The 20,080-nt window shown below is 35.4% G+C and overlaps 2 protein-coding genes across 8 annotated transcripts; one reads left to right on the plus strand and one right to left on the minus strand.

Moving 5' to 3' along the window:
* Window positions 1–47: 47 nt before the first annotated feature.
* LOC123200774 lies at window positions 48–9,658 on the minus strand. Of its 5 annotated transcripts, none has more exons than XM_044616147.1 (19): window positions 9,268–9,657; window positions 8,626–8,700; window positions 8,312–8,539; window positions 7,607–7,693; window positions 7,411–7,500; window positions 7,203–7,329; window positions 6,292–6,392; window positions 5,638–5,806; window positions 4,900–5,021; window positions 4,430–4,558; window positions 4,259–4,357; window positions 4,115–4,172; window positions 3,962–4,037; window positions 3,748–3,877; window positions 2,980–3,137; window positions 1,890–1,962; window positions 1,590–1,781; window positions 1,203–1,296; window positions 48–1,053 (listed from the first exon to the last, which is right to left on the minus strand). In XM_044616147.1, exons 2-19 carry the CDS (start codon window positions 8,698–8,700, stop codon window positions 167–169), a joined length of 2,895 nt encoding a protein of 964 aa, XP_044472082.1. In that variant the 5' UTR covers window positions 9,268–9,657; the 3' UTR covers window positions 48–166. The 5 variants fall into 5 exon arrangements, with proteins under 5 accessions (XP_044472082.1, XP_044472081.1, XP_044472083.1 ...); XM_044616146.1 differs by having other exon boundaries at window positions 8,626–8,709; XM_044616148.1 differs by lacking the exon at window positions 9,268–9,657 and adding an exon at window positions 9,176–9,197 and having other exon boundaries at window positions 8,626–8,709.
* Window positions 9,659–13,104: 3,446 nt separating this feature from the next.
* Window positions 13,105–18,666, plus strand: LOC123200903. Of its 3 annotated transcripts, XM_044616284.1 has the most exons (15): window positions 13,105–13,121; window positions 13,220–13,473; window positions 13,862–13,989; window positions 14,098–14,283; window positions 14,701–14,769; window positions 14,877–14,933; window positions 15,267–15,320; window positions 15,404–15,466; window positions 15,719–15,781; window positions 16,181–16,345; window positions 16,423–16,578; window positions 16,913–16,993; window positions 17,355–17,416; window positions 17,523–17,615; window positions 18,314–18,666. In XM_044616284.1, the coding sequence occupies exons 2-14, from the start codon at window positions 13,308–13,310 to the stop codon at window positions 17,602–17,604; spliced, it is 1,332 nt and encodes a 443-aa protein (XP_044472219.1). In that variant the 5' UTR covers window positions 13,105–13,121; window positions 13,220–13,307; the 3' UTR covers window positions 17,605–17,615; window positions 18,314–18,666. The 3 variants fall into 3 exon arrangements, 2 of the variants coding, with proteins under 2 accessions (XP_044472219.1, XP_044472218.1); XM_044616283.1 differs by lacking the exon at window positions 13,105–13,121 and having other exon boundaries at window positions 13,169–13,473; XR_006498677.1 differs by lacking the exon at window positions 13,105–13,121 and having other exon boundaries at window positions 13,169–13,473; window positions 17,523–17,655.
* The last annotated feature ends 1,414 nt before the right edge of the window (window positions 18,667–20,080 follow it).

Genomic DNA, 20,080 nt, shown 5'->3' on the forward strand with positions numbered 1-20,080 from the left:
TTGAGTCATATAGTCATGGCATAATTAGATACAAAGACATTCTATCATGTTCAGTTACAATAAATTATGTATATATAATTTTGAATACTCAAATGAGTCACATAATAACATATCATCTGGTTATCGAATTTGACAATCAAAATTGGATGCAGATAACATTGCTCTTTCAGTTAATGAGAGGCTTCTCTGAATCCCCAACAGATGAAAACTCCACCGGCTGTGGGATATTTAGCTCTGAACAAACAAACTGAATGATTTTTGCAGTTACAGTACCAAATGACATTTTGTTCAGGGTCACCGCTATAGCAAATCTGTTTTTTATGTCACAGAAACCTGTTGATCCGCCCATGCCTGAGTGCCCAAAACCAACCAATGATCCATCCTGCGCTCTGTTGGTCTTAAACCCCAATCCAAATTGCCCATTTGGCAAGGCTAGATTCTCATATTCACCCACACCCAAGAATGCATCATGAAGTCTAGGGTTCTTGAAAATCTTACCAGCATTATTATTATCATCGATAATAATTATGCTATCGCTTACACTTGCATTCATACTGCCACTACTGCTACCCTTATCAAGCCTAGTGTGACCATCACCACCAGCATCTCTTTTATGACTACCATCCTTGAAATCTTTACTGTGTTGTGGATTCTGCTCATGAGTTTTTGTTTTGTTGTCTGAAGCAGCAGTTGCCTCCTTGCTTTTCTTACGTTTCGATTCTTTTGACTTCTCCTGTGAAGAAAATTTGGGGATGTGGGTATGACTACCAAGTGGTGGCTTGGACAAAGAGGAATGTGGGGGTGGGATCACCCCGCCATCAACTAGGGTGGCATAGTAGCGTGCAAGGGCACGAGCTGAGCAGTGTCCATTAGCAGCAGGTATGATGGCACGACGAGTGTTCAGCATGTTAAATAAAACTGGCATGGTGGTAGCAAGCTGCGCAATTTTGTCAATCTGGAATGTAGAGGGCAGTTCAGGAGGAGGAGATCTCTCTGGCAGCTTGTTTAGACCATCCGTATCTAAGGTAAGAGATGCAAGTTGAGATTCCACACCTGGAAGGGAGCCATTGAAGGCGATGATAATGCCATTGATAATGGTTACTTCAGTTCCATGGTAACACAAACTAATGAACAATGTATCAACTTTAGCCAATTTTCTTGTAGGTGACATCAGAAGATTATAAAAGTGGAGTTTGTAGTACCTGGTGGAATTCCAACATATAGCTCGCCTTCAATATTTAGGGGTTGAATGAATGCTTCTTCAAGAATCTCCTGAAATTTCTTCCCAGAAGCATGCTGTTTATCACAACATATCATTAGCCAGCAGAAAACCCAAACTCACAATCAATCCCAGCGGGCATAACTAGGGTTGCATAGCATCTATACACATCAACACAGAAATATAGGCAAGAAATTTGTTACCAATAGATTTTAAGGAAAAAAAGGATGCACAAAATGTCATCTCAGTAGGCCAGATTACATCTTAGAAGGAACAAGACATGCTCAATCATTCATTTAGGAAAGCTTTTGGCCCAAACCATATTTGACAACTTATATTCAACTGAAGCAACATCAGCATGCTATTATACCTCTATTATTCCACCACAGAGCCAGCCAAAAGACAGATAGTGATACAATTGCAGTTGGCCAGGTTCAATTTCAGGCGCTGACATGGCAATTCGGTTCAAACATTCATCCCAATCAGCCATTAGCAAAGGATTTTCTATTACCTCAGCCAAAGCATTATGCAAACCACTCGTGTGGTTTAGCACATGATGGACCTAAAGTGGAAAACCAAGTTATAGTGAGTACAAGTACAGAAGATTTACCGACATAGGAACTATGCAACCCACAGGATATGTTTATAGGTTATAGGATAAGATTCACACCTTTATGATCTCTTTTCCGTTTGATCCAAATTCTGGCCAAATGTTAGCAACATTTTCCTCAAGCTTGAGTTTTCTGATAGACAAAATCCCCAAATTTGTAAGATTAAACAAACAGTTAAAGTAACTCCAACATCTTAGATCCCACCATGGCCTCTTCTGTAACAAAGTATCCATTAATTAGAGAATCATTATTGATCGATTTGGTCATACTGGCTCATTCAGAATCATGGTCAAATTGAGTGAATCTTTTTGAAATTCTGTAGGGGCCTCTTACTGAATAATTTAGTAACAAACTGAAGGCATGTGATTTCAAACTCCTAGTTAAATATCTCAAATCACACCATGTGGGACATAATGATAGAAGCTCCAAAATCCACAAATTTGAGTCTCTTAACAAACAGATTATTGCTATTTTGTTTGATGAAAACAACGTGAAATGCACCTATATACTTGAAATCTAAGAGTTACTATGAGTAACTGCATTTAATCAAACTAGTCATTGTCATCTACAATTGGAAAGAACTCTATATTTGCACAACTTTATTAGGACATCTACATTTGCACAACCTTATTAGCTTAAAACATCTGGAGTTCTATACTACAGAGTCATCTTCTCTTCATTTACCAAATTATTGGGGAAAAGAAAAAAGACTATTTTTCTTCCAAATCAAAAGGAACAAATCTGAGTCAAGGCATCCGAATTCCAGGACATGTCCAACTTTATCAAAAAGTGCCATAATTCTAAATGAAATAGATCTTCTATATTTCCAAATATAGGACCAAAAAAAAAAAAAGAACTACAACAAAATGATCAAAATTCCTAGACAATCTTGCAGCTAAATCTCTATCCATCTCAACATTCAGTTCTGCTAGATCATATTCTGGCATGCAGTTGATGTGAACCATCCAAAATATCAGCATAATAATGTGAACAATTTAATAGAAGCTTCTCACATATCTCTATCTGGACCTCAACAACACAGGTTAGAAAGTTAAGAATTAGCTGGAACAGCTATTAATGGGCACATTCCAATAACATTTCCAAGCAACAAAGAGGCAGATCCCTGAACATAAAGCTTACAATACATACCCATTGTCAACAAGCCAATGCAACATTCCCGCCGTGACACCCTTTGTTGTTGAAAAAACATTAAAAAGACTATCTGGCTGGACAGGACGAGGATCATATCTACCAAGCACTCCTGCAGCAGTATCTATAATGACCTCACCATCTTTGTACGCACAAACCTTAATCATCATTAATGAACATCTCATAAAAAGTGAATAATAATCTAAACCAAATTTAGCTGTTTCAAGTTTTGGCATCCAAAAATGGAGAAATTGTTCAGACTATAAAGTTAGTATAAAAACAAGGGAACCAACTAATGGATACAAAAACTGAAGAAATAATTCATCCTTGAGAAACCACCCAATTTGACTTATCGGATGCTGTAAATAGGGCTGGATTCGAGCCGAGCCGAGCTCGGGCTCGGCTCGGTCTATTTATGGCCGGCTCGAGTTCGGCTCAAGCTCGACTCGAGCCAAACTCGGCTCGGCTCGAGTTCGGCTCGGTTCGGCTCGTTTTTCATATCAAAACGACATCGTTTTGTGTATATATATGGATCAAAACGACATATCAAAACGACATCGTTTTGTGTATATATATGGATCAAAACGACGTCGTTTTGTATAAAAAATTTTTAAAAAAAATCTACCGAGCCAACCCGAGCCAGCTCAAGCTCGGCTCGTTTCGGGCTCGAACCGAACCGAGCCGAGCCGAGCTTGAGCTCGAGCTGACTCGGCTCGAGTCCAGCCCTAGCTGTAAATCTCCTTTTTCAGAATTAAAATATGGGCAGACCTGAATTCCAAGTATTTTATTATCATTCCCCATCTCAACTAATAACTGCCTCAGCTTAGCCTCCACATCAGAATTGACTGGAGTGTCATATATCCACTGTGGATTTACGGTTGGTCCCTTGTTAATGTTTCTAAGAAGTTAAAACACATTGTATTTAGATATGAGCCAGTAAGAAAAATAATGAAATGAAAGGTCATGGTTAGAATAAACTCACCCCCGTAGAACAGATTCAGCAAACGGTCTCATGATATCCAAATATACTATCCTAACATTCAAGGTGGATGAAAGCCCTGAACAAATGTTAAATTACAAGTTAAAAGTTAACAGTTGGTTAAAAACGTAAGGAATGGAGATCTCTGTCCCATACCTCGAAGAAGCTCAAGGACCCGTGAAAATATTACAATGTCACCAGGAAAAGCATCAATCTGAAACCAAAGTGTATAACCATATTAAAGATATGAATGAACATCTAAAACAAAAATAGAGATAAAAGGAGATTATGCGGCCTTACAGGATTAAAGCGTTTAACTTCCTTTTGGCTAAGTTTCATCTTTTCCTGTATAACCTTCATGTTTTTCATTCTTTTCTCAGACCAATTTTTAATAGTTTCCTGTGCACAGGGAGATCAGCAAGAGGTTAAAAAAAAATTAAGTTGAGAAGAAACTCAATAGTGCAAACTTACTTGAGCTTCATTTGCTAGTGTGGAAGTACTAAACAATACAGTTGTCACCTCCATAGCCTGCTCAGGCAGGTCTAGACGCAGCTTAAGTCCCATTTCTGCGAAGGCAGACAAAAGAGCTACATGGTCTCCCTTTGACAAAGACAAAAAAACTCCTTATTTAGGAAAGACAGATGATTTGAAGTGAAGTGGAATAAATAATTTGGCTAAAAATCAAGATGGTGAAAATATTGAAACTGAAATATTCTTCCTCATTAAATTAAGCTAACAACATTTAATTAAAATAATGACAATTGAGAGAAAGTAATATAATGCTCTAAAAGTACAAAGCAGGACTCTTGCATGCCAAAGCGATTAACTCATAGACACACACGGTATCAATACATTATGTCATCTGATAACTCTTCTAATTTTGACAATTCTTTAAAACTTCATTCTAACATAAAAAATAACAACAAAAAGTTAATCCAGACCTCTGCAGATGCCAAGAACATTTTTGCTACTGCTTGTTTCATAGAGTTTGATAATTTCTTTGTGAGCCCAAAGTCAAGCAAAATTGGACGATGTGGAGCCTCCTTGCTAACAAGGAAATTTCCTACATAAAAACATTAAATGAAGCATTGGAATATGATACAAATCTTGGGAGAACCACACCTCAAAAGTTAGTTGTTAAGATGAGAGTCCAAGGTCATATAAACCTCATACTAGTTGCCCATACTTCTAATGTGGGATCCAAGTCCCATACCTTGTATTTGAGGTTTTAACATATCACCACGCTCTACAGCCCTGATGCCTACGTCGGTTAGCTGTACACTAGCTCCCTATTAGCCCAGGGAAAACACTATCATGTTGGCATTACCACCTATGCTGCACGATTACAACTGGGAGACGTGGTAATAACTCTTATACCAAATGATACGAACTTTGGGAGAATCACACCTCAAAAGCTAGTTATTGAAATGGCAAAACCCAAAGTCATATAAACCCTACACTGGTTGTTCATACTTTTAATGTAGCATCCAAGTCTCATACCTTGCATTTGGGATCTTAACAGAATAGATAGAGGAAATTGATTTTTGCACAAATGGCATAATGTGACTAGAAAAAAAAAACAACTTTTGTTGGAGCACTAATAGTATGACTCAATCCAAAGGCCAAACAAAATTTCATGACAACAAGGGTAAATAGAAGAAATAAGTGAAAGGAAATACCAGGATGAGGGTCACCATTGAAAATTCCATCAACATAAATTTGGTGGGCATATGCACGTGTAATTTCTTCTACAAGCTTCTGCTTGTCAACACCACAAGCTTCCAAAGATTCAGAGTCATTTAAGCGTATACCATCCATATACTCCAAAATGAGGACAGCTTCACTAGACTGTCGATCGCAAAAACAAGATGCATAGTTAGATATTTGCAAGAGAGTGTTCTCTATCCTAAGTAAAGTTTCAAAGTTAACACTAGATCAAAACCTAACACAAGTACCAAATTGGTAAACCATCAATCAAAATAGTAAGAAAAAGGTGCTCTCTCTTCCCCATTACAAAACAACCATACTGGATGTTGCATAAAAGGACATACATACAATATATCATATCTTGTAAATTACTTACATTAAAATTTTGATAATTATAGAACAAAAGTTAAGCCCATTTGTTAATATAGTACTCCTAAAATATAATTGTTAGATATTCAGTGACAAAACTTGAACTTGTTTCTTCAAGTGAAAACTTCTCTGTTTCTCTAAATCATAGCTTATGATAACACAAGACTAACAATATATGTTACCGATTCCCCATCCTTCAAATTTAAAACTATTGCAGATTCAACACATTAAATTTAAAAGAATAGTCAAAATCATGCCTGAATAACTTCGGGAATAAGAACATCAACTTTATTGGCAAGATTGTCGTCTTCAAATCTTTTTATGCAGCCAAGATTTCTAGACACAACTCTAGTATTTTCTACAAACACAAAACAAGCATCAATAAGAAATATAAATGCACGTTGAAAGATGAAAAACATTTCAGGGATTTTTTTAGTGTCAAAATTGAAAGGGAAGATCTGGGGGAAGGTTATTGAGTGTATTCCTTCGATATCATAATATAAGAAATGGTTTTTGGCATGTTGAATTAAGAGGCCTACATTCCACAATAAAGGTCACTCAATTAAAGGAGGTTTAGTTTCACTTCCACAAGGACTCAAAAAGGAAAAAAGGCCAATCACTATTGCTATAAACTCCAAGCCCATCTCCCTCATACTACAACCAACACATATTCCACCACCAGGCAAGGTACACCACTGGAATCAACTCAATACAGCTACATTACTATTGCTGTAATTATCATCAATGCTAGCATTCACAGATGATGGCCCTGTCTCCTTTACCCCGCAAATGTTGCAGCTGCTGCCAATTAGTTTTGGCAGCCCAGTATCACAAATATATGTCTTGCCACCAGCTCCATCTACTCCAAAGTCCAGAAGCACCAGAACCAGAAGGCCTCTGCTACTACTAGCACATATGCCTCAGTCAAAATTTATCACCATCACTACCACCTGTAACTAACAGGATATTAAAAAAAAAGTATCCACTTAATGGAAGACAAACTCCTTGATTTACTTTTTCCAATTCAAATTCCACTAGTGAACCAATTATCTCATTGAAACACATCCTAATATCACATTTCCCACAGACAGGAACAGAAAATAACTTGTTTCTTGTTGCAATAATATAATGACTTGTATTGGGCCCATTCATGTAAAAAATATCATACCAGCTTCAAGATTGAAGTCAAGTTCTTTTGGAGTTTCTTTGCACCACTCATCCATGATGGGATTGAAGTCATATTGTGGTTCAGCCCACGCTATCCAGTCAACAATTGATTTTGCATCCTTCAAGTCCTATAAAATTATAACGTACTGATAACCATATAATAACTGAAGGTCTTCGCCTCCAATATTTAAAACAAAAGCATGTAAAACCTTCAATATAATCGTCTTAATGCCCTGATGTTGAACTTTGACAACCACCTGCTGCCCATCAATCAAAGTGGCACGATGGACTTGTGCAATCTGTATAGCATAAAACATGACAATCAATAATGCATTCCCAGAATGTACTGACAATCCCAATAGTTCATACTAGATCCTAATACTCATAAAAGTTTGAGAATCTTACTGATGCAGTTGCCAAAGGATTTTTCACAAAATCCATGAAGAGAACATCCATAGATTGACCCAGCTCTTTCTCTATGGTCTGAGTAACCTGTGCAAGCAACACTTACCACTTATTTAATCAAGTACTAGATATTCTGAAGATGTAGGAAAATATGCACATACATAGACAGAGTAACAGAAAGAAGCATAAGGAGATAATCATTTTGATACTGGTTCAGAAATATATATTTCTACAAAAAGGAAGAAAGATGAAATTTAGTATATGTAGAACTATTCAAATCAGTTCTTCATGAGCTAGAAACCCCCTCTTGCTCATCATGCACCCATTATAATATTTAAAGACCAAGGTTTATATTTCTTCTCAACAAACACTAGCAATCCAATTATTGAATCTGATATCCCCCACTGGACAAAGAGGATGGTGTTAGCTGGTCCTCATCACTACAGAAAAATCTAGAGCTAGTGTAAAAGACTTGCCAACAATCATTTTCTTCCTTTTCCTGAGAGTAAGCTACACTCCTGATATTATGCAACTATAACCAATTAAATACCTACAAACAAAAAACGTTATGCAAGCAAACAGACATATCCAAACCACTTATCTCTGATGTTTCATATTCACAAAGACAATATCAGCAAAGCTACATCACATTCAGACTTCCACTATCTGCTAATACAGAAAGTTCTAAGGTAGATGAACAATCACCTCGTGTAAAGGGCGAGGAGGAAGAGAGTCCTGCAACTGCTTGAGAAGAGATATATAGGCCCCCGGAAGCACATCGGCACGTGTGGATAAGTACTGTCCAAGTTTCACCCATAAGCCCTCCAACTCTATACTCAGATTGAGAACACGCTTAGCATTGCGCTCGTGAGTCTTCTCCCATAAAACAGATCGTTGTGATTTGCTAGTCCATTTCGCTCTCTGCTGTACAAACTTTAGTAAAAGCAAAATATAGGGCAATAAGATTCCCATCCAGTCGACTCCAATTTAGCGAGTATGCAGTAACAAAGAAACTTTACCTTGTAGTCCAGGAAAATTATCAAAGCCATGGAAAATAACCTCATGCGTCTTCTGCAAATGCTTCCCCACCCCATCTGAAATAACTAAATCCAAAGTTGGCAATAAGTAAAAAAACTACTCACACCACCCTTCACTGCACAAAATACCAATAACATAACTGTACAAGAAAGTCTAAGACAACATTTATATGATAACATGAAACTTCCACCGTTCTCACTTTTATAAATGATAGAAGTACGAGAGTGACAAAAGCAAAAGTTCGCCCCCATGGAAATTCATTTCTAGTGGCAGCAGACAGTTTTTTTTTTCCGGTAAGTAATGGCAACAGACAGTTGAGATTAAGAAACACATGTAAAATAAAGTATAATTCAAGGAAAGAGCTCATTAATCCATAATAATTTGACTGATGAGTACACGTATTGATTGGATATAATTAGAAAAATTTACACAACTGTGTCTTCCTGACATCAGACGACACCTCGAAACATCACATTCAATGATTAAGCACAAACTGAAGAATGAAAAACATCAAAATTAAACAAACATTACCAAAACTAATTCTACAGAAACAAAAGTCAATTGAATGAATACGACAAACAAGGCCTTCAACGATTGAAAGCAGTCTTCATGAAGAAAATTACCAGAAGGTCTAGAGTTTAGTTGATCAGAGAGAGAATGGAGTATAGAACTTGTTGAAACAATCGTCTTTTAACAAGAGGATAAATTGTTTGCATCATCAATTCTTTCACACAAGAAAAGACGTGGCGATATCTGATTGAAGGACTGATATTTGGAGCAAGAGAATGGATCAAAGTTTGAAGAGTGAAGACAAACAGATATCGTCTGGAATGAGAGGAAGGGATGCGATGTGGGCTGTGAAGTTATTTGAAAGGCGTTACTTAAAGCTAGCAATTGGCCCATCAAGATGATGATGCTGGAAGTGATGTCTATAGGCATCCGTTTTAATTTTCAACAATTTCCAGAAGTTCAAACCATCCATCACCATCACCATTATATTAATCCTGTCCTGTTGCATGTTTCTTTCAAAGAGACGATGGTTTCTAATTAATTCAAATGGGAAGAAAAGTAATTTATAATGCTTTACTATTGGCAGAAAATTTTGACCAATTTGGAGGGAACCCATGGGCCTGCCTATGGCAAGGGATCCAAATTAACTCTTGCATGAGGCCTCAATTAGCTCACATAGCTGGGAGTAGGGGGATTCGCAGAGTCTAATTTATGTGTTTGCAGACAAAACTTTTTCGGGCCAATGTGGGCCTTGGGTTTGAACATTAGTTGTTCAAATCTGATCTTGAAAATCTTTTTAGGCACTTCCATTGTCCAATCTCACGTAAGGGAATAAATTAATATATTTAAATATTTAATTAGATATTTAAAATTAGATACACATAAATTTTAATATAATTGATTTGTTAAACATAGATCAATCACCATAATTAATACAAATTACTAGTTAATATATTTATAATTATTAATATCTTATGATATGATATGATATAAGTAAAAAATAATATGTATTATGAGATGTATCAAATTAATACAATACAATTAAAATATCTCATAATATGATATGTATTCTATGATATGATACATATTATGATATAATCGATATACTTTAAAAAAAAAATGATGATGTAATGGATACATATATATAAGAAATGTTAATTTTTAAAAATTTTTTATAATATTTTCTAAAATGATGATATATATATCAATTAGGTTATTTTATTATTTTATTTTTAAAAAATTATATTATATAATATGGTATAATACGAATCTGACTTTCATGAATACATTACATTGTACGTAATGACTTTGCTAGTTGGCACATATATGTACGAATTAATGCTATATTATTTCCATAAAATAATAAAGCTATGAAAGTCTCTATATTCGATTCTCTCCATTCCAGTAAACTATTTCTTCCACTTCGTAGCCTCTTTACGCCATTTATAGAAATGGGGGCTGTGCATGGCTTACCCAACTAAGAAAGTTTTATTGATTTAGGAATATATGGTCTTTGCACTTTCCAGCCATGGCCTTAAAATGTGCCTGGGAATTTCATTTCCACATTTCATCCTTTTGGAATATTTTCTGTTCATCCACGAATCCTAATTAATCATTTCTTGCCTGGATTATTTGACTTTATCAGGATGAAAAATTTTGATTTGGGCATTATAAAATCATCTTGATTGATTTGCTCTTTCTCTCTCTTTCAACCTATATATATATCTCAAACAAGCATAAGGTGAGGCATTGGTTCATGAATTCGAAGAAAAATAAATGTCGCGAGGCCTCGCATGAAGAGGTCGAAAGCGTAATGCAGCCAAGGATGACTTGCCGGCACAATCAAATGCATTTGAGATATGTGGTGTTCTTTTAGTTTTCCGGCAAGTTGTTCTTGGCTACATTGATCTTTCTTCTTCTCATGCTAGACTATCGAGATAAATACTTATACGTTATTATCATCCGAAACAATCTGATTAAAGTGCCTTGCATGGGGAGGCAGAGAGTTTATTACAGCCAAGGATGACTTGCCGCCATCGGCATGTGCGATCGACTGGCATGCCGGCGAGTTCTCCTTGGCTATATTGAGCTTTCTTCTTCTCATGTAAGACCTTAATTGTTGCTTTCTTAATTTTGGGCAGCCATTGATGACCTCCTATGGTTTCTTTTATTGTTCGTCAGCCTCCTATGGCTGTAATCTATTATAGATTCCGGCTTGGAGCAGAGATTTAATGTGCTAAATCTTAGTTCTAAAGCTTTTGCCTAACTTCTCAATTAGTCAAAATATGGTAAAATGTCATTGTCAAGTCACAACTTGTAAAAAGTTGATCATTGGTGTTCGAACCGAGTCAATTCAGCTGTAATTGACGTTCAGCTGCCTTCGAGACAAACTCAAATTGCAAGTTCAGTTTAATAACTTGGTTTGAGTGTCACTCTAATCATATCGTTTATTTTTTCAGTAATTTTATTCATTTTATTGATAATATTATTTATTTTATCAGTAAACTTTAATGACATATTCAATCACTTCAAATGAGTTAGAACTCAAACTGACCATGCAAGATTCAAATCAAACTCGAGTCTGCTCATGTTTAGGCTCAGGTGGGCTGGAATCTTGCCTTCCAAATTGTATAGGATTATCTGTATAAAAGACTATGAATTAGGATTTTTCTTCTTGGAATAATTTTTAGGACCCACCCGAAGCTGGGATTTTCCTCTATGAACTTGAGTTAAAACCAAAATTTAGAGGCAAATACTCTATTGAGTAGTAAAAGAAATATAAGATTTTATTTCACATTTCCATTTATGAAGATGAATGAACTTTCTGAAACTAGGCAAAGTTTTCTATCACCAGCTACTTCAATAAAAGTAAATTGATGATTAGGATATGGCATAAAATAAATTTAGTTTCCCATCCGATTCTCCTCTGGAGTGGTTTTCCAGGAATTGTAATACAATATACAAAATAAAGAAGAAGCCATTTGACGTTTGTTATTTTCAGTTTTGAATTAGTTTCCAGGATTATCCGAACAAGAGTTCATGGGATTTTTACAGTCAAGAGGACAGTTCTGAAATTAAATGTAGCTTGGAAAAAGATTTTAAACTTCTAACAGAGTGTAATTAGTAACGGGTTGCTGAAAGAAAAAGAAGAGATGGGGTTTGGAAAGGGCTGCAGTTGCTAGGTTGTTTCAATACCCAATGATTGATAAGGGTTTTGTAATGATCGGTTTTGTAATCATGAGTAATATAATCATAATTATTGAATCAGATAAATCAAAGTTCTTATTTTATTTCGATATCAATTTGGGTTGATCCATTAAGGATCTATAAGAGTCACAGCCCAAAAGCTCAATGTCATGTCTCAAATCTTGAGAATTTGTTGGGCTAGGCCTACATGATAGCTCGTTAAGTGGTAGGCCTTAACTGGGTCTACTGACATCTCTATCTTCCTTGTATGCATATTAGTCTTGCATGATAGTAGAAGTTTGTTCTTTGAACTTTTGAATTGAAATATTTTCGAACTGAATCAAATTCGAATCTATCCTGAATCCAGTACCAGCTGAAAAGTTAAAAGGGTAAGGCACAACTCCTTTATGCATTTGTACTTATACGTGAAAAATATTCTAAACCCCAGAAATAAAAATATCCCACAATGAGGCCCCATGTATCATCCGTTTGAATATACTGAAAATGACTCAGCAAATATTGACGGAAAATTATTAAAACTTTCTCGGGAAAATAATGCTCTTGCGTTTCTACTCCTATGGTTTCAACTTATTACGCATTTAAATACGAAATTTCAGTTTCACTTCGTCATCATCATAGTCAAATTATTAATATACAAATCAAGTTCCGAGTTCCAACTACCATGTTATAAATTAACAGCCACGTGTTAAGACCCCTCAACTATCCTTTCTTCTTAATAAAGTCACTCGGCACGTGCCGGTTGCCACAACGATCTTGAACAGTGAGCACAGCAGTCACCAAATATCTTTATAAATCCGATTCAAATAATTCAGTTCGTGGAATTTAATAATTAACACGTTTTTTACTTTTTTTTTTAAGTTTAATTTGTTGAAATAAGAGCGTCCGAAGCCTGCAACTTAAGAGAATTGGTTTTGGTGGTGGCCGGCTGGCTAATGTTCAATAATTGATGGCGCCTTCGAAGTTCACGATGTTGTTACTGCTTCTTTCCCTAGTTTTTACGGTGATCAGGGCTGATGTTTCCGTCGAAGGCGAGGTTACTGTATCCGACGGCCTCGATTCCTCCGCTGTCAAGATTGAATTGGACCAACTCAAGTCGAAGATCCATTTCCTTGGTTAGAATTTTGCTTCTATTTTAACGTTTCGTTTTGTGTGTGGTGTTATAATAAGGAAATCGAAACTTTGAATATTTGATACGCTTAAATCTATACTTGTTAATTTAATTTCAATTAATTTAAATTTGTCTTGTTTGTTGAATTGAATTGCTGCACTGAATTAATGTTTGAGTAAGAATTGAACTGTTCGCTTGTGCAAGTGAGTGGTAACTGCTTGATATCACTGTACAAGAGCTCTGTTTAGTGCACCATCGACTGTGTATGTTATATGCCCGATTTAGAAATTTATTTCAAATTTAAATATTTTGGTTGGAATGTGAAGGTAGTTTATAATAGTTTTTTATCTCGTTTACTGGAGTGGTTCCGCTCACTGTTTGTTTTGATGAAGAATCCCTTGTTGATGAAAAAACCCAAGAGTTGAAAGCCAAGGATGAAACGATGTCGCTGAAGGAGAAACTCATTCAGGAGAAATCAGATAACATTGTGTCCTTAGAGAAAGAATTGACTTTGCTTCAGGTTTGTGTGAAGTGCAAAATATGCATATGTGTATTGATGGGAGGAGTTATATACAGTTCAGATAGATATTGTTTTGCTCACACTTGTTTTTTTTTTTTCTTTTGTTAGAAAAAAAGGACATTGGATGCTGCAGAGAAGGTGGGAAAGGCTCATGCACGGGCTGGTGAACTTGAGAAGAAGGTTGATAAGCTCAAGGAGGGGTCAAAGAGACAACAAAAGGAGAAAGAAGCCTTGGAAGCCCGGGCGAATGAGACTGAGAAGAAGATAAGCGAATTGAGAACTAAATTGGCTGAAGTAAGGTTTCTGTTTGTCAGTTTTTGCTTAAGTATCCAGTTTATTTTATATAATGTTTCTATTGCTGAAGCAGTATTTTTTGTCATTGGTGTTTATTGACAGTATACACTGCATAAACAGTTTTCATAGGGAATTGTGTGCTACTTTTCTTGGTAAACATCATATTAGGTGTATGTTCATATGTTCAACCCAATTAATGTTAATAAATCTCAGATTATGGGGAATGGATATTGCTTACCTGTGACACGGACTGTTAATTTTACCTCCCGTGACGTGTATCATATTTCTTTATCTTCCACAAGTTATCTTTTACTTCTATTATGAGTTGTTGGATAGTTTTCTTGCATCTTGAGTTTGACTTAAATATGAAGGTATGCCTGTGATATATTGATTCTAGACATTGTCTTCCTTTTGCAGCTTCAAAAGATAAACGATGAACAAAAGAGAAAAATTCGTAAAACTGAGCGTGCTCTTAAAGTTGCTGAGGTATCTTACTAACTTGCCAAAGTTTATAGTTTATGCTCAGTTGCAAAACATATGTCTTGTGTGCATTTGTTCTTTACTCTCTCTTCCTTTTTTTTTTCCCCTTATAGGAAGAAATGATGAAGGCAAAGTCTGAGGTTACTTCAAAAGCTAAAGAGCTGACTGAGGTTATTATCTTACCCCCTATGTCATGCTATTTTGTACCAAACTACTACTGAAAGATAAATGGTTTGCTGAGCTTCTACATTATTATCAGAGGCATAGTATATTTCCATTTATTTACCGTGTTAATGCCTTTAAGATACAGTGCAATATTCTTGTGTTGTCTAATTTGAAATATGTGCTTAATGTGGCTTAGATTTTAGGTAATGGCGTATGTGATTTTATCATATTGTAGTTACAATTGCAATAGGTGCATGAATGACTTTTCCTTTTTTTTTTCCAGTAAATTATTGAATAGACTGACAAGACTAGGTTTGGATATTTCGGTTTTTTCACAGGTTCATGGTGCATGGCTTCCACCGTGGCTTGCTTTACATTTATTTCATTGTCAGGTAAATTTAATGCAATGTGTGGTCACCATTCAATTTATACTAACAGTTTTATTCATAATTATGGCTTATTAACATTTTTGCAGTCCTTAATTGCAACTCATTGGAATGATTATGGAAAACCTGCCATGGATGTTGCAATTCAAAAGGTATTACCTTTTTTTTAATTTTATTTTATATGAAATATAGGTCAAAATATATATTAGTGAGAAAATATACGGAGGCAGTGACTCTGAAGGTAATATCTTTTGGTTACCATTTCTCATGTTATTGGTTTGATATTGCTATATGCTTGATCATGCTATTAATTATGTTATGGTTTAGATTGTGGGTTTATTAACTACATTATTGTTAGGCATGCCATCATCTTATCACTAAATAGGTGTTTAAATTTGTTCCAGGCCCTTGAAAAGAAGGCCCAAGCTGATAAGTGGGCTGAACCACATTTGGAAACGGTTAAGACTGTAAGTTATCTTTTCCTACTCTTCAAATATTGTGTATTTGTTTTGCCGATAAGGCGCATGTTCTGATGTTCTCAATTTATATTTCTCTCTCATTCTCTTTTTGTTTTGTATATTTTAATTTTCTTTTAAGCCTTCGTTGGCGGTGGTTCTGAAACAGGATTCTCTTATTTTTGTGTGTGTGTGGTCAGAGTACATATATCTAAGTTGGCTGCTTAGTTATGCCTCCTGTCTTGTCACTGTAATGAGATTATGTGTGCTTAAAAGACATGGATGGATCATTGGTGCTTTATGATTTACCATTTATCATTTGAAATGTTCCATTGTATACTGTCCTTTTGTGTGAGATATCATTGATTGCCTGCATACCTGATGACATGGATTCTCTATCGTCTTTTGTAGAAATGGTTGCCAGCTTTAAAGGAACAGTGGCTGGTTTTTACAACAAATGTTGAACCACATGTGCAATCATTGAAGACAAAAACAATTGAAGCTTATGAGGCCTCAAAAACTGCGATAACCCCACATGTTATCAGAGTTAAAGAGATTGTTGATCCTTATTTTCAGGTATATTTATTAACTTCACTTTCCTGTTTATTTGCTATGTGAGTTTGTATACTAAAGCATACTTTAATCTGTAACAGGAAACTAAGAAGTTCAGCAAGCCCTATATTGATCAGGTTGCCACTGTGGCCAAGCCTCATGTTGACAGCATACAACTAGTGCTGAAACCCTACACCAAGAAAATTGTTCATGCTTATGGGAAGTTTCTAAAGTCTGCAACCACATACCATCATCAGGTATTAAATTCAGTCACTATTATTTTATGTGTAATTTCTTCCCTTCTTCAAATTCTTTCGTTAAACCTTTCTTCATGAGTTTATAATGGGAAACATGGCTTCTATTTATCATCCTTTTTGCAAAATCCTTACATAGGTAAGTCTTATTTCTGCTGAAAATGATTTCCAGGACTCCAATTAGTAAAAGCAATGACATCTTTTCAGAACATCTTTCTTTTTACTTTTATTTCTTTGATTTAAATTCTTTAAGCCTATACTATAATATGTAAAAGCAATCCTTGTATTTTGACTCCATTATTGTTATGTGCTTGAACTATATCCAAATTTTTTGAAGGTCCAAGCCTCTGTGAAAGAAACACTGAACAAACATGAGCTGACAAGACTTCTTTCAACTAAAGAGTTTGTATGGTTTGCGGTATGTGATTCTTCTTCATTATTACAAGTATTCCTTTTCTTTTTTTCTAAACAAAAATAAAAGACGCTTTTGGTTTTTGATTTCCTTAACTATTGAGTAATTGCAAGAAAATATTATAATTTATATGTTGGTTACAGTTGGAAATGTTGGACCCTTTAAACTTTGAGCGTGGATCAACATCTTTATTAATTCTGGGCTTTAACATGTTTTGAGTTCCAATTGTTAAAATGACTCAAGTCAATCTAACTTGGATACCCATTATATAATATACCTTTCATTTTTATTTTTCTTTCTATGTGGTACTTGTATAGTCCAACAGTTACTGTACATGACTATCTTACTTCTTATCCAATTGTTGCAGGCATCTGCACTGCTGGCCTTACCTATCATCATTTTGTCTAGAATCTTTTCAGCTTTTTTCTGGTAAGTACCAAAGTAGCTATTCATTTCTGCCTTACTCTGTGTTTTGAGGTTAGTTTTTTTCATGAGTTTTGTCTGTATTAGATTTTAATTTACCTGATATTTGCAGCAAAAAAGCAAGGAAACCAGCTCGACATGCTAATGCTCATCACTCTCGTCGTAAGGGTAAACGCAGTCATCCAGACAAGTAGAGTGCCACAAGGTTGTTGACTGGTTTATTCTCTTGTAGGAAATATCTTTAGGTATTCTTAATTACGTTACTATATTCTTCTTAAGAAATGAGATGGTCACTAATTAGATTTCTTCATTAGTAATAGCTACTTGAATCTTTAATGATATTTAATTAGAGCAGATTTTTGTAGTAGCCTGTAATTAGAGAGTCAATTTGTAAGTCATGATGTCCATATGTAGTGAGACAAAATTATTATCATAATCACCTTGCTTATATTAGATGCAACTGTTGTAATTCTAATAGATGGAGTTTTGAGTTGCAATGACTTTCTTCCTAGTATTGGAGGGAAGGAAGAAATGTCAATTCTTTCTCCACAGAATGTGAATGGTGGGTTTGATTTTGGTTTCTGGAACATCTACAGATTTTGATCCCCATTAAATTGTAGATTGTCACCTTTTGTTAATTCAGTGGAATGCGAATGGCGAGAGCCTTGGGTAGGTTTCTATCTATCAAATTGTAGTTGACTAGTTATGCCTACTTTGCACAAGTGCATACCATAAGAGACTAGTGGAAGTGGTCCAGTGCATGTACTTCTGAGCATTTTCTCTCCAAATTGCCGGGCTAGAGGTCCTATGGCTTCTGAATAATATTTTCATGTGCTTTTTGCATCTTGATTGGACGTTATATGCATTATAACCCTGTTAACTGTTTTAGATAATTTCTTGCAGATGCATTTTGGCGCATTTCATATGGTCTTCCTGGGGCTATGAAGTTTCATCCTCTCTAACTCGTTCAGATGTTTTTTGAAGCTCCAGCGTGTTTTATCTATTTGGATCTTTGTGGAAAAAAAAGTTAATAGACCTTTCACACTTCACAATTAGTCAAGCTGATAGTCTTAGAATTTACTGTATGATGGGCAGAGTCTGTTATTTATGTTGTAAGAGGTGTAACCTAATTTTTTTAGTTCTCTGGTTGACAGTCCAAATGTTGCCCAAGCCTCGATTTCTGTTTATTGAATTTATCTGTCCGCCATAGATTTACGAAAAGAATGGATTTATGCAGTGGCTTCTTATGTTTGCGATGTTTCTTGGTTGATCAAATTATTTTGACTTTGCATTCAGCTTTACAACCTTTGTTTTCAATTTCAATACACAAGGCTAGGCAATTAGGTATATTTTGCTTGTCAGATTATTGAAGGGATAGGCAAACTATGTTTTTTACGAGCCCGTTTGTGCTGCAGAAGAAGATAAAAGCTGAGTAAAAGGGCAAGCATGACAGCAAATATTCCTTAATATGTTTTTATGCCAAAGTAAACAGCGAGAAGAAAAAGGCCAGAAAGTGTGTTGATGTTGGAAAGCAAACGATTATGATCTTTTGGTTGGAAAGGGGTGAAAGGCAAAGTCATGAAAGATTTTGAAAATTAGATTTAAACGTGCTTTCTGCCCCCAATAAAACATGGGAAATTATCAAGAAAGGGTACAAAGTCATGTAGGGATTTGGATAGTGAGACTTTAGCTGATAACTGTTTAGGCTAAAATGTGGCACATGATTTATTTGTATCCAAGTTGAGTCAGACCTTACAACTTACCTTTGACCACATATATAAACGCACACGACTTGATGGAGCACAATCCAACTTGCGAGTTTTGTCTTTCATTAAAAACGTATAAAATGATATATAACTTTTGAAACTCATTTGTGTAGATTTTCATAAATAACCATCTAAAACAAACATTTTATACTTGAGTATTCTAAGCAGTCATCCCATTTAAAATATGCATTCCTCTCTTTCAAGACTATATTTATTTGATAACCCCTAACCCCACTTTCTAACGAGCATTCCTCCAAGGAGTAGACGCAATAAAAGAAATAATTGAAATGTGATAAAAAATGAAAAGATTGAGTCAGATTTATAATAAGAGAAGTTAGTGGTTGATATTTCTCTCACATAATGTAGAACACTTGAACATAGGTTGAATACTTATTTATAATAAATGAAATGGGTAGTTGAAAATGTCTCTTTCCAATGTGAGAGTTTTGCATGGGTACCACAATGGAAAGCTGCATCTTTCAATAACCTTGGGAAGTCATTGGGAAGCATTAAAGGGGATTTTGAGAAATGTTAAATGTTCAATTTCAACTATCATATTGTATAACATGTTTCAAACTCCGAAGGAATGTTTAAAAGGTTGCGTTGATGTTTAATGTTTGGGATAATTTGGTTTGTTGGTAAGAAAATTTGTGAGTAATGCTCATTTTATCTATAGATGTACAATATGTTGAAAATTCCGAGGTTCCAAAGGATGCAGTTTGGTTAAAGAGCTTGGTTACGAATCAGGTTGAAGAGTGGCAGTCAAAGCATAATTTTTCTTTGCAAGAATCAAGTGTTTCACGAGAGATTGAAACATATTGATGTTAGATTTCACTTCATTTGAAACATAGTTGAAGAAGGGATTATCCAAGTGAAGAAAACTTCTGAAAAAAAATCTAGCTAA

This window comes from Mangifera indica, chromosome 17 (assembly GCF_011075055.1).
Source record: "Mangifera indica cultivar Alphonso chromosome 17, CATAS_Mindica_2.1, whole genome shotgun sequence".
NCBI classification, from domain to species: domain Eukaryota; kingdom Viridiplantae; phylum Streptophyta; class Magnoliopsida; order Sapindales; family Anacardiaceae; genus Mangifera; species Mangifera indica.